The 14,561-nt window shown below is 39.2% G+C and overlaps 2 protein-coding genes across 2 annotated transcripts; one reads left to right on the top strand and one right to left on the bottom strand.

Annotated features, from left to right (window-relative positions):
- The first annotated feature begins 548 nt into the window (after positions 1-548).
- Positions 549-3,790, top strand: LOC120736336. The gene is made up of 4 exons (XM_040036381.1): positions 549-780; positions 999-1,091; positions 2,034-2,396; positions 2,635-3,790. Exons 1-4 carry the CDS (start codon positions 765-767, stop codon positions 2,799-2,801), a joined length of 639 nt encoding a protein of 212 aa, XP_039892315.1. The 5' UTR covers positions 549-764; the 3' UTR covers positions 2,802-3,790.
- Positions 3,791-8,603: 4,813 nt separating this feature from the next.
- Positions 8,604-10,101, bottom strand: LOC120736365 (Fc receptor-like protein 5). The gene is made up of 5 exons (XM_040036408.1): positions 10,085-10,101; positions 9,752-9,978; positions 9,427-9,672; positions 9,157-9,351; positions 8,604-9,062 (listed from the first exon to the last, which is right to left on the bottom strand). Exons 1-5 carry the CDS (start codon positions 10,099-10,101, stop codon positions 9,058-9,060), a joined length of 690 nt encoding a protein of 229 aa, XP_039892342.1. The 3' UTR covers positions 8,604-9,057.
- Positions 10,102-14,561: the final 4,460 nt, after the last annotated feature.

Genomic DNA, 14,561 nt, shown 5'->3' with positions numbered 1-14,561 from the left:
GGTTAAATTTATTTCTTGCATTTCCACAAACTTCTGTCCATAATCTCATACTATTTATGCTATCGTTTCATATACTGTATTATCTTAATATTTTGTATTTGTTTGTATTTTATTTCTATTTTCTTCTGATATCTGTACCTGAGCTGAGGTAATGCACAAATTTTCCTGCTGTGGGGTCAATAAAGTCTTATCTTATCTTATAAAAACACAGAACTTGTTCAAAGCACTTGGTTCCCAGTATTTAGATACCTAAAGTTTTAATGAATATGTCCATCATCAGGCAAATTTGACCAAATTAGGAAATACTTGTGCAAAAGTTTATGCTTTTGCATAATTACTCTTCTTTTCATTTTCTGGATATAGCTGTTTACATCATTTCCCCTGGGGATCAATAAAATACTCTGATTATCTGTTACCTCAGCTGTGATTTCCTGTTTTACTTTGGTAGTCATTTATTGAGCTTTGTTTACTTTCTGTTTGTCCTACAGTTTTCATTTATACATTTTTAAGTAGTAATTGATTATAGGCTGCTAACAAGTGGAAACATGTTTAGTTTATAGTACAATTATTAAACAAAAGATAAAAGTCAGTTTGTCTGCCTAGTTGCGGCTGCTGGTTCACCTGGAAGATTCCAGAACATTCAGGACGCTACGGGATCGCTACCTGAGGACAGCGGTAGGTCCTGCCTACAAGAAAATCACGAGCACGCCTTAGTGTGAGCGAATAAAAACTAAGGAACACTTCGTTCAGTCACTGTGGCATTTATGGATTGGATGAAAGGTTTGTTCTTGGTTTACTGACAGTTTTAATTTGACTTTAACATATGATGAAAACCTCTGTGTCACTTGTGGCGTTTTTTACACCTTATGTCAACGTGACACCTGTTGTGTGACGTTTTTCTAGATGATTCTTCTAAAAAGACAGTAAAGTGAATGGAAACACACGAAAACGGATCATTTTATGTTTTAGGTTTGATCTCTTCTTTTTTTTCTGTTCAGTTTTTAGAACAGCTGAGATGTCTGGTGCGACGTCTTCCGTTTGGCTCTGGTTGATTTTGGTGTTCGCCATCTTCATCAAGTCTTCCTCGGCTAGTGAGTTCAGCTGTTTCCTGATATATGAAATGACTGTGGACCCACTTGAGTGAAATATTTTTAGGTTAGTTCGGTAAATGTCAGTGTACGTGTGTTAAAGTAGTTCTTATTTAATAAGCACAGTTGAGAACCACTTCCTTATTCCCTATTGCGTCGACGTCACCTCACTGTTATGTAATGCCTCGGCCTGAGCGTTTCAGTTTGAAGTGAGAGTTTGGAATATTTAATTTTATATTTATGAGCCAATTTTACTTTAATTTAACACTGTCACCAAGCACTAAGCCTATGTTTGACTCTAATGATGAAATAACTTATTATCTGTAGGACGGAGGTTTTTTCCTACTTAAAATAAGCCATTAGGATGTGAGTACATAGCTAAAGTAAAGACAGTGACTCAGTGCTGTCTGTTCGTCTTATATAAGTAAAGCATGTTTAGACTTCAGCAAGTTCAATCTCACTGACAAAAACATGTTTAAAAAAAAGAAAGCTCAAACTAGGCAACAGTCGGTGGTTTACAGTATATACATATTATTTTATGGATAGATATTAGCTCAACATGTTGAAATGTATTAAGTGACATTTGCTGGGGTCTTTATTTCCATTCCTAAAAGGTTTTCATGATTTTTGTTTTTAAAAATGGCACCAATAGACACTTACTAATGATTACAGGAGGTTTTAGGGGCCTGGAGGATGCTGGGCTTAATGTACATCACCTGAAACACTGAAGTTTGTAGTGAAAATGTGTTATATACCTCAATTACACCTGAAATTTACTTGTATTATGTATTTTATTTAACATAAACTGGGGTTATTATAAGTGTATCAAATGGACACTCTGGTCCCGTTCAGCTGAGCTCAGGGGTTTCTGACTGTTGATCTTTGCGCTGTTTGGCTGGGGTAAAAATCAACATTTCCTTTGCTCCTTTTTTGTCTCCCTTTCAGGACAGATAAATATTACTGCTGTGCTCGGTGAAAATGCCATTTTGCCATGTCAAGTTTTGGATGGTAACAAAACCATCGATGGCCTAGAGTGGAGCAAACCTGAGCTGGAGACAAAATATGTCCTGTTCTACCGGGATGGACACTTGGGCTTATTCAACCAGCATCCATCCTTTAAGGACCGGGTGGATCTGCAGGACAGACAGATGAAGGGTGGAAACGTGTCTCTGATTCTGAACAATGTGACGATTAATGACACTGGTACATACGAGTGTCGTGTTTTCATGAGTGGAACAAACCGCAGGAAGAGAGCTCATCTGAAGTCTCACCCCATCAGCATCATCTACCTTCATGTTGATCCTCCAGGTGAGTGAGTAGAGTTGAGTGTGTGAGTGATCAGAGGTGAAGCTGCTTCCTGGTTGTTGATGTTTGTTTCTAAAGATGTTGTTGATGAGACTTTGTAGAAAGCAGCTGGTCTGAGTGATGTGATCAGAGTGCAGTAGATAATGTCTGACAGCAGTTTGAAGAGGAAATGGATTCTGTTCTGTTCTTCACTCATCACCTACCTGACAGCTGACACCTCACACCTGTTTCTCACCTGCAGGTCAGACAAGAAAATCTGTTGGAGTGATGCTCAGTGTGTCACTTCTTGTTGCTGTGCTGCTTGCTGTTGCGATCATATTAATCTACAGAAGATGCAAAAAACAGGATCCAAACAAACCAGAGGACCAGAGTTTGTTGCCCGGATTCACTGTTTTTTGTTTTCAGTAATTTCTTCCCAAGCTGGGAATTTTATTTTACATGTCTTTTTCTGACACATGCCACACTCATTAAGCTAGGCCATGTGTGATTAGCTGAGTTGTGTTTGGCATGTTGGATTCAAGGCATGTCCCCCTCCTTGAATTGCCACCTTATCGTGGTGGAGGGGTTTGTGAGCTCAGACGATCCTGGGAGCTGAGTTGTCTGGAGCGTTCAGCTCTTGGTAGGGTCTCCCATGACAAACAGGTCCCAGGTGATGAGCCAGACTAAGAGCAATTCAGTAACATTTAACCATGATCAAATTAGGCTTTCTGTAACGTTGTTTTTGTACATTTTGGTTGTATAGACAGGTTAAAATACAGCCATTTGTCTCAGTCTGTTGCCTTTTATCTTTAATGTGATTGTATTATGTCTGAGTAAGGGTCTCTGTCCACAGGAAGCTGTTTTTCATTTTAATAGCTCCTCTCTCAAACACTTATTGATGCCAGCTGCCTGTTAGCATAAGCTTATACTCCTTCACAGTTGACAGAGTCTGGAAACCAGGATAAAAATGGCTGATTTTGTTTTTTTTCATAGTTTGTCCAAAAACTAGAACAAAAACAGCTTCCTGTTGATAAAAACCTTTAATCTGCAACTCCACATGTTTGTAGTCCAGCAGTAAACATTGAGTCTCTGCTTGTGCAAAAACAAACAAGTATCTGCTGATGCTGTGACCTGGGAATAAAATGTAATCTCCATCATTATTTTTTTTTTTAAGATTAATTGACAATGATTCAGTTCCTGAAATGAGACACAGGAGAAAATATTTGAGAACTGCTGATTTAGTGGATTGAGAAGCACAAAACTTAGAAGTTATTATACTGTATATGTTTACAACGTGGAAATTAACTGTGTACAAAGCCTGACATGTTTGCGAATGTATTAACGCTAACTTGTGGTGTTTTGTATTGAAGTGATTCTGTTTGAGTTCAGATATCTGACATTAAAGTACTGTCATGGTTTGTTTGCTTTTGTCTTTTTTTGTTTGTGTATTTTTTCAACCACTTGGAAGCAGAAAAGCAGCTGAAAATTAAAGATTAGACTCAACTTCACTGAAGCACAAGGAGCTTGCTTCTACAAACAGATGCTGTAAACACTGGCACTGTGTCTATGATGTGGTTTACAGCTCCATTACAAGTGACATTGTAACCTGTACAGGTTTATAAAGACACAGAGGAATACTGTAACGTGTTACATGTTTTAAATGTGAACTTGCTCCAGCTTCATTCAAGATTACGCTGAGATAAACAGACATAGATTCAATCTTTCCACACACAGCTTGGTCCACAGAGATGTTAGTCACGTCTTCTGATCAGATCTCTTCTTTCTCTGTGGTTTTACTTCCTGCTGGCTCTGAATGTGTGCTTAAACAATTTAGAAAGGTTCACTTATTGTTAGTGATGCAGCATTTTAAAGGCTGTTACTCAGAGGTCATAAGTAAATCTGCCAAACTGTCATGTCTGTATAAACCAATCAGATCTCATTCTGCACTCAGATCTGTGTTTGTAGCTCAGGCTGACATTTGAGTGAGGAAACATTCACCTGTGTTTCTAACATGTATTCAAAGCTCCATTCAGGGGCGGAGCGTGGGGGTGGCTTACTGGGCTTAAGCCCGGGTTGTTTTGTCAGAAGCCCGGGGTATTTTGGAGTGTAATTTTTTCATAGTTAGATGCCTGGCTGACAACTGTATAAAACAAAAAGTACACACAATATTCGAAGCACATAGTGCACACTGTGGGAATTTACGACTGTGCGTGAATCCCCCCTGATATTGGTATGATCCGAGCTCAGGCACTAAGCGACTGGGCGAGGGGGCGGGGCAGCTGCTGCCTGTGTGCGCTGTTGGAGAGACGGAGCCAGCCATACTAAGGAGAGCTTAAGTTTGACCAGGTACCAAAGCAAATCATTCGTACTGTACAAATAATGTAAATATGACGGTGCATCACGAAAGATTGATATCAAACTGATCACTTCACCAATATTACGTTACTTGCTCTTCAAGTGAATCAACAAATGGCGAAATGAAAAGCCGAACAAATGCTATTTTTTTTAGAGAGTCTTAGCTTACGTGTGTTTATTTCATATTTTCAGTTCTTACCCTCCCCGACTAAATCGGTTTCAGTTATGTACTGAAATATAAGAATGGACATTAGAGGCTTCTTTCAAAGAAAAAACTCAGGTAAATGTTATTTTATATGTTATGCTTTGTATGTTGTTCAGTATATTTCTATGTAAAACAAGAGGGATTTCAGTACACAGCAGGATATTCACATTTGTAACCAGATATTTACATACACTTTAGGGAGAAAACATTTTTACTGTACAACATCAATTTAGAGTAAACTTTTGTTTTAGATAAATATTGAAATATCTTTTGAATTAGTTAAATGTAAGAATAAAGAGAGACAGCTGTCTATTTTTTTTTATCACTTTCATTAAATTTAGGAGTACATATACACTAAGTTTATTGTTAATTAATAAGAAAACTCCAGATGATTCCATTCTGAGCTGAAGAAGCTTCTGATAGGTTAGTAGAGTCCATGTGAGTAAATTGGTGGCACAGCTGTGGATGCATATAAGGCAAAACACAGAGCCTGTTTCTGTGACATGGGAAAATCAAGAGATGTCAACCAAAACAACAGGAAAAGAACTGTGGAGCTCCATAAGTGTGGCTCAAGTTTGAATACAATTTGGTGCCATTTACAATTAAGAAATACAGATAGTTTCTCTCTTTACTCTTAAAGTTAACAAATATGTTTTTATATTTATCAATCTAAAAAAATGAATATTTAGTCTGATTTGATGTTACAATTAAAAAAGTGTTTGTGTTTTGATCTGAAGAGTTTGTAAATATCTGGTTTCAACTGTATATTTGATGATTGTCAGCACAAAGAGGGAGAGAGACGAACAGAGGGGGAGATGGAGAATGAGGACAGAACAGAGATGAACAAGAGCAGGTGAGACACAAATGTTAGTCAAATGGTTGTTTACCAAAAGTATCACCGTATCATAGGTACTCATGTATCTCGTACCTAGTGTTTCTTTTTAGGTTTGCTATTTTTCAAATTCTATATTTACTAAGTTTTGCAGGCTTGTTTGCACAACAAGGCTAAATAATTCTATAAACTTTTCTCAATCTAAATATTGTACTTTGGGAGAATTTAAAAAATAAGTGTAGTGCAGGTCTATGATGATTTTTAGTGCTACTATCATCTAGTTCTGATTCTTGTTCTGTCTTGGTTAAGTCCTAAGTAGTCCTGATTTTGAACTGTTGTAGTCCTGTTTTAATTCTGGATCAGTTCTGGGTCTGGTTGAATTGGGGTTTAGTCCTCATGTCTTGATACAGCCCCGACTTTGGAACTGAACTTGGTGCAGAAATGTCTGAATGTCGTGTTGAGACGTCAAAGAAAAACATTCCTCAGTGCTGACGCACCCAGTGAGCCAGAGGCTCCTTAACGTGGATCCCAACACAAGGTAGACAGACAGGTTTTCAAAAATGATGATGTTCTTTAACTGATGTCATCTAACATTGTGTAACACTTATTTTTCTTTTTTAATAATAGAACCTCTTTTAACCTTGAATGTTCCCAAACACATTTAAGAATGTTGTGGGAACGTTTCTTGTTAGTTGGGACACTTTACAGCTGCTGATGTCCAAGAAGATTAATAACGTTCTTGAAGATAACTGTGCTTTTATGGAGGCTGTTAAGTCAAATATTTAGTACATGGCGTAAATCCACACTGGGGCATCTACAGGCTGAACGACAGCTGAATTCCACATCTGCACATTTCTTCTGTGTAAGAGCAGCTCTGTGTCAGACGGTCTCCAAACCCTCAGAAGAAACACTTTAGTATTTGTCTGCGTCAAAATGTAGATTACAGATCTTAATTAATGCTGTTACAGGTACAGTAAAAACAATGAGAACAATCACAGTCATTATTTACTGAAGCGAAAAATTAATATTAACATGTCCCACCCTCTGAATATAAATCTAACAGCCTCTTCAGAGGAAAATCACGCTCAGGGACAAACTGGAGAACAATAGAGGTCGGGACGCTGACTCCATCCCAAACCATCAGGAATTGTAATGTGTTTGTGGTTTTCACTATATTATGTTTTCTTTATGTGACTGAAATAATTAATTTTCCTGATAATACTTGCTGATGAGGACAGATGTTGTTTCCACTGAGAACAAATTCAGTTATAAGTCCTTTGTCCAAGCATATGGAAAACTACGGTGCATTTTACATTATTGGATAGTAGAGAAGAGCCATTCTATGAATGCTGTTAAGTATTTGTATAAGTATATCACACCTGTGAGGAGTGTTTCAATATTTATATATTTTATTAGATGTACATGTGGTTTTGTTAGTTGCCTTTTGGTTGGACGTACACTGAGAGAGGACTTTTTTTTATTAGTGATCTTAATAATATTTTTTTTCATATTAATGTAATTTTTAATTTAATTTAATGTTATTTCATTTTTTAAATAAATCTACTGGGCACTGTAATGATGTTAACAACATATAATTAGTGCATAAACATACATACCTAAAGGCTTTGACTTTGGCATCCTAAGTTCCAATAGTGACTATAATAAAATGTGATGTATTGCTGCTCTATGATATATTTTTAAACTATTTGTTTGTTTGTCAAAGCTGCTGGAAAGATATGTTAAGTCTTTGTATTTACATTTAAAATTCATTATATGTCAAAATGTACTTTTCTTTGTTTCCGTTCTAAGGATGATCTTACTAACTGTAGTAGTGAAGACAGCTGTAAAGAAAACCCTATTTCAGTAAGGCAGCTGCACTCATCTGCTTCTCAGAGTTACACCATTACAACAGCTTCCTTCCTCAAAAAAATGTGCTCCCAAATTCCCCCCCTCTTGCCTCATACAGTAAAAGGTCTTGAATTATGAGGCCCCATCATATCCCTGAATCTGAGGTTTCATCATGTGCTCAGACTGGTGCACCATCAAAAACTCAAAAACTTTATTGAACACCAAGAAAATGCAGTGAAGTAAATTACAATACCCTCAAACTGTGCATAAGCTACATCCACACTCAGTGTGTGATCGGTGTGTTTAAGTCACCCAGTCTGTAGATGGCAGCATTAGTTCTATCTTCTCCACCTTTCCTTATAACCATTCCTTTAGGTGACTTACATAACAGCAGCAGCCGCACCCTAACACACACATTAACCCTGCAGTATGCATCAACAGATGCTCAAACAACAAGTGGCATAAACTTATGATATAACTGTGGCTAATACTTGACCTAAACATATAGGTTAAATGCTTAAAAATTTGCACTCACATTTACATCTGTGGGCAATTTAGAATCACCAATAAACCTAAACCCACCAACTGCATCCGGGAGAAAACGTGAAATGGACACACATGCAGAACTTGCAATGCAGACAGGAGAAGAATATATTTACAATAAAAAGTAGTCAGAAGTGAGCAAATAATGCACGATTACATTTTAGGGACCTTACTTGCCAGAAACAATTAAGCTAGCCTGCTAATATGTGTTTATATTTAATGTTTTGATAATGTCTGTTTAAAGATTTGCCATTGACTATTTTCATGTTGGCTTGAAATAAAATATCTCCCTCTGCTGGTACTGCAGCTTACTGCAACTTCTGCATGCACACAGCCATAGTCTCAATACTGACATCATTACTCTAGTCAATCATCTTCTTTTTAACCTTTTTTTGAGCCAATCAGCTGCCACTCTGCACGGTTTAAATCTCAGTGCTCTTCTGTCATTTCCCTTTTTAGACTCTAATTCACTTAATCCACCTCCTCCACATCTCCACTTTGAAAGATACCTCAGTCAGAGCTCCATCTAAACCACAGTCTTCATCAGCCCTCTGTCACACACAAATTTAACATGAAGAATTTCGGACTAACAAAGATAATTAGTTTATTGATTTTACACAAAATATGGTTACCGTGTGAGTAAACATCAGTTATATGTGGTTGGTACACCAAAAACGTCAGAAAGCACGTCCTCCTTCACTTTTGGTGTCTGTGCTGGCAGATGTTCTCACACACTGTAAAAAACTTAATCATTACAAAAACATGGAGTAAAAGCAACCAATTGATTCACAGCTCGAAACATCAGAACACATTTAATTTTAAGTTAAGGCAGAGAGGTTCAGATGTGGTGCTCTTTGTTGATGCCAGTGATGTTGTAATTACAGTCATCATCCAGTCCCTGCTCAGCCTGGTGGGGTGGGCCAAGAGAAGACAGAGTTTAAACAAAGAGAGGAATTTATCATCAGCATATTGATTGATCAGTGAATGATTCACAGAGTTACCTTTGGCTCTGTGTTGATATAAAGACACCAAGAGGAGAGTGGAGATCAAATATGGACAGATCACCAGCAGGTGGAGGACTAGTCTGAAATTAGGATGGCAGCGGGAGCAGCCAGGGTTTGGAGCTGTTGTGGTGGACAGGGATGTGGATGTGAGCAAAGTTGTTGTGGTGGGTGAAGCTGTTGGTACAGGTTTATCTGAAGAGAAAATCGTAGTTGTTAGTGTGAATATGTGCATTAAATTAGAGGTTTAATCAGAGTGAAGCTGCTCACCTGTGACAGTGATCCAGCTGGATGGAGACTCTTCATGACCGCTGATGTCACACTTGTAGAGGCCTTCATCAGACCTGGAAACATGCTGGATGGTCATGTGACCTGTAGGCTGCTTCCTGATGAGGGAGCCATCTTTATAGAAAGCAGCTGGGAGGTTGGAGGGAGTGGTCTTTGTTTTACAGAGCAGAGTGACGTCATCTCCCTCCATCACAGGGAGGACAGGACTCTGCAGGATCACTGATCCACCTCAACACAGAGACAAACTACAGCATTTCATCCATTTACACACAGCTTCATCAACACTAACTCCACACACTCAGCTTACCAGTGACTGTCAGGTTAACCATGTTACTGATGGGACCCTCTCTGGACTCACACCAGTAAACTCCACTGTCCCATGGGTAGATGTAGTTTATGTCACAGGACGAACCAGCTGATGTTCCCCAACCATCTCCACACTGAGTCCTCTGTCGTCTGCTTGTGTTTCTCCTCAGAGTCCATCCAGCAGAGCTGTCGTCCTCCTCACAGATCAGAGACACAAAGTCTCCGTTAAAGAACTGAGAGCTGCTGGGACTCACAGTCAGACGAGCTGTGAGGAAAGGGGGAGAATATATAATATTTGCGTGTGATTTGCTTGGTTGAATCAATACACGAGAACCCGATCCCGTGGCCCATGATGGCGAAGCTGAAACACATTACAGAGCAGAGCCAAGTTCACAAATTTATTGACTCTGAAATTCCAAATATCTCCTGTTCATCTCAGTAAATGAATGAGCATCTAAACTTTCCTTTTTTAGGGAGATTCGAAATTTGGGCAAAAGAAGGCAATGTGGTGCAGACAAGGCGGGAAAAGTCATGTTTCTCAGGAAAATTGAATATTGAAACAAACTGAATAACTGGAATGTTTATTCATTGTTTTTGTTTTTTTTGTTTTTTTATGTTTGTTTTTTAAGAGTTAGCATTTACTGCTGTTACATTTTCATATCAAATACAAGTTAAGTCCATCTGTACATCCAATTTGTGCTGCTTGTCTGGGTTGCTGGGGAAACACTCTGAGCTGAAATTTCCCAGGGACATCAACATGCTCCTACAGCAGCCTAGAGGTGCCCTGCAACATCCAGAGCCTTCAGGAACTCAGGGTGAATCTCATCAATCCCAGTCGAGGTTAGCAGCTTGCCACCAACACTGTGAACAATGTTTGTAGAATACCGCTTCCCTCTCCTGCATCATTTGACAATTGCCAGAGTCGCTTTGACGCTGACCAAAAGTCACGTTTCATTGTCCCACTGAACTCCCAAACCTAAGATTTACAAAGCCGCACTCCGCTCGTCCTGCCAGCACCTATTATCTCCTTCTGGAGTCCCACAGACCAATAAATAAAAGTAAGACTCCTCCTGCATGACGGCTCCCTTCAGCTCCAGTGTCCATCATCTGGTTCTGGGACTGCAAAAACAGGTGCCATCAACCTTGCAGGATTCTCTGCAATAGAGGTGCAGAACATTGTCCAATCTGGCTCAGTGCCCCCAGCCTCCATTATAAAGCAATCAAACCAATGCTGGAGGTGGGAGTTGAAATTTCGTGGAGTGAGGCCTCTGCCAGATGTTCCCAGTGCACCCTCAGAACAAAAGAGTATCTGGATGATGAATTCTCCAACACCCCATCAAGGATACAAGTTAAGCCACTTATTTAAATAAAATATAAATAATGGAGACAGTCAGCAGGAGTGAGATACGACTGATCTGTTTTTATACATTTTCTTTCACCATGTTTTAATAGCCTCTTGAGAGAGGGAGTCAGGTTTACAGTGTGACAGAAGAAGGTTACTGACCTTGGTTTGTGGTGCAGCTCAGCAGTGAGATCAGAACTAAAAAGAAATTAAACTCAGGTTAGTTCAGAGTTTCACATTCAACAAGACAGCAGAGGCATGAAAAACACAGAGTGAGCTTACAGAGCAGACACAGCAGAGACGTTTCCTCCATCCTGCTGCTCAATGATATCAGACCAACACTGAGATCAGTTCAGAGTCACATCAAGTAAAACCCTCATCTTTGTCCTTCTCTTTTTCATCTTCCTCTTTCTCTTTGACTGCCTCAGAGTCGTGGCTTCTTCTCCACTGAACACCATGAGAAAGTTTCAGTTCTTGGTTAAAATAAAGCAAAAAGAAAATTTTAATGCTGAAACTGAAGCTTGGATTGAAGCAAAATCTACAACTGACAGCAGTTTTGTTGACAACGTCTTATCAACCACCCCATTTCCCAATTAAAATAAATAAATTAATGTTTTTTAGGTTGATAGAGGCAAGTATTTCATTTTTTTCTGTATCTGTTAACTGACCTGGTCTTAGTACCAAGAGGTTCCAGCTTCTCTGTGTTTTAATCTCTGAAACGTGGACAGAAACCGTGTGAATGCACGAGATCAGACCACATGTCTTACTCTGGCTGATGTGCTGCTATGATATCTCTTCTTTCTGCTCTCAAACTACCAGATATTTTTTTGCAAATCCTCAAAACATTAACTCTGCATGCTGTTACAAGGTTGATATGACAGAAATCCAGCTGAATATGTCTGAGAGAAACCACATCACACACACAGAGCATGTGTAACTGTAGAAAACACCCAGAGTCAGTGAGTATCTCCCCATAATGTTCAGATAAGACGGTGTGACATGGGTCTCTTTATGGGTCTCTTTATACTGAAACAAAAATGGTTATAAATCAGTTATTTGATGACTTTTAAAGGATGTTTCCTGCTTAAAGGTCACACAGAGCTGACAGAAAACATGGTCTGTATTACTGAATCTCAGCAATAACTTTGTGTTGTCTTATTTTGATTGTTGTTGATTTCATTTCATTTGAAACATTTAAGGTCTTCACTTCCAAAGCTACACTCCCGTTCCAATTGTAGAAGGGTTGCGCTGCGTTCTCGGGAAGTCGGGACTCCTGTGTCAACTTACGAAGTCTGGAATAGTGAAAAGGTGAGTACGGACTCTTGTACATGAGTATTGAGAAACAGCCTAACAGTCTGCAGTCTATGAACTAACCTCAGCAAACCCAGCTAACAATGTTAGCTCGGTGACGAGCATTCATCATTAATAGTAATAAAAAATCACACAGCAATAATACATCGAAGATACTGAAGTTTCGTCCATCCCATTCTTTTTATGAAGTGGTGTCGGAAATGGATTCCTGCCTGTGCACTGCTGGCTCTGGGTCCATTGTGTAACTGATGCCACCAACATTAACAGGACACTTACATTACAGCCTTTATTGCTTGTTTTGTTTGGATTTAGAGTAATCAGAGAAACTGTATTAATCCCAGACTGAAGTTGAGTTTAACCCTTAGATGCACACGTGGGGTCAAAAATGACCCCAGGGGTTGTTTTTCTTCAAAATCTTTAAAATGCAAAGTTGTAATATATTCATATTCCAGGTATTCCTCATAAAATATGTTTGTAATATGAGTCCATTTGCATTTTTATTTATTTTTTCATTAATTTATAAAAAATGCAGTTTTTGTATCACTACCCCACTCTTCCACAAGTGGGGTCAAAAATGACCCCAAGCAGTTCCTGTGGAATCTTCTATGAAACTTTCATTCTTAGCAACTCTGACTGACCCGCTTACACTTCTGATGGATCAGGAATTAATTTTTACACAGTAACATACGTGATTTATAGTCAGGGCTGCACATAAGTGGTCCGCAGGTGCGCATTCGCTGTCAAAATAAAAGTATTCCTGGAAATTCAGAGAATATGCGCTTCTTTTGTGGTGGAGGAACACCAAAGTAATTGCTTACGGAGCTTGCTTTTTTGACATCTTTAAGAGTTCTGAACAAATGTCTGTCCTCCTCCAGAACATCTAATGTACACAAACGAGCGTCCCAACTTCTTATCTGGTATGCGTCTTTTATTTTGACAGCAAATGCGCACCTGCAGACCATTTATGTGCAGCCCTGTTTATAGTTTCCTGTGCATTTCAAACATTGTCCTTTCTGATTATTTTTTTAAATATTTAAAGTAACATGGCTGCTATGAGGCCAGCTGTGGACCTTGGCCTACAAATGATCCAGGACGGATGGGATGACGAGCCCATCGGAGGCACTGACTCAGAATCTGACATTAAAGATATTCGCAGTTTCTTGCACTTTGATGACAAGAGGACCAGAGCCTATGGACTGAAAACAAACCACATGGCAGCTTTCTGCTACATATGGGGCCTGTTCCTGGTCAACTGCAGGCAGAAATTCATCCTCAGTGATTGTGTTACAGAGGATGAACAACTTGTGCCTTTCAGAGGGAAGACCCAGCTTCTGCAGTATATGCAGAGCAAGCATACAAAAGTGATACAAGTGATACAAAAACTGCAATTTCTTAAAATTAATGAAAAAAATAAATAAAAATGCAAAGGGCCTCATGTCACAAACATGTTTTATGAGGAATACCTCAAATATGAAAATATTACAACTCTTCGTTTTAAAGATTTTGAAGAATAACAACCGAGTTTATAGCAAAATGCATTGTTTCTATTTGGGGTCATTTTTGACCCCACTCATGAAAGAGTGTAGGTATTGGTAGGTTGTGCATCCAAGGGTTAAAAATATATTTTTTTTAAAAAAAAAAAGAAAGAAAGAGTCCTGGGTTGTACTTGAACATGGGCTGGCCGCTCTCAGCCATGTGATATATGACTACATACATGCTCAGCCAACTGAGCTAAACCTGTGCCTGCATTAAACTGCATTTAATCGCCAAAATTGGAGACGGGAGAACTGACTCCCTCTTCCTGCACCACCACACCCACCCACACATGCAGGGCCTTGGAGTGCAGGTGTGTCACCAGGGTGCAGGGGAGGCGTCCTCCCTCTGTCCCCTTCTGGCCACCTGTGCCTCAATTTTATTCCACAACTTAGACATCCACATTACTCACACTCTCATAACACATACATGCAGGGCCTTTTGGGTGGGCACATTACACGGCGTCCAGAGGACAGTCTGTGTATTGAAAATCACCTCTGGCGCTGGTGCCCACTTCTCAATTTTAAATCCATGTAGACATTGAGGGTTTCCAGGAGGGGCTGTGCTGACACCTGCTGCTCTCCCGTGTTTTAAATTTAGAACAGCACGCAGCAACACTACATAT

Source organism: Simochromis diagramma, unplaced genomic scaffold (genome assembly GCF_900408965.1).
Source record: "Simochromis diagramma unplaced genomic scaffold, fSimDia1.1 OVJJ01000703.1, whole genome shotgun sequence".
NCBI classification, from domain to species: Eukaryota; Metazoa; Chordata; class Actinopteri; order Cichliformes; family Cichlidae; genus Simochromis; species Simochromis diagramma.
Note: the sequence above shows the minus strand (reverse complement) of the source record. Positions and strands in the feature narration are given on the sequence as shown.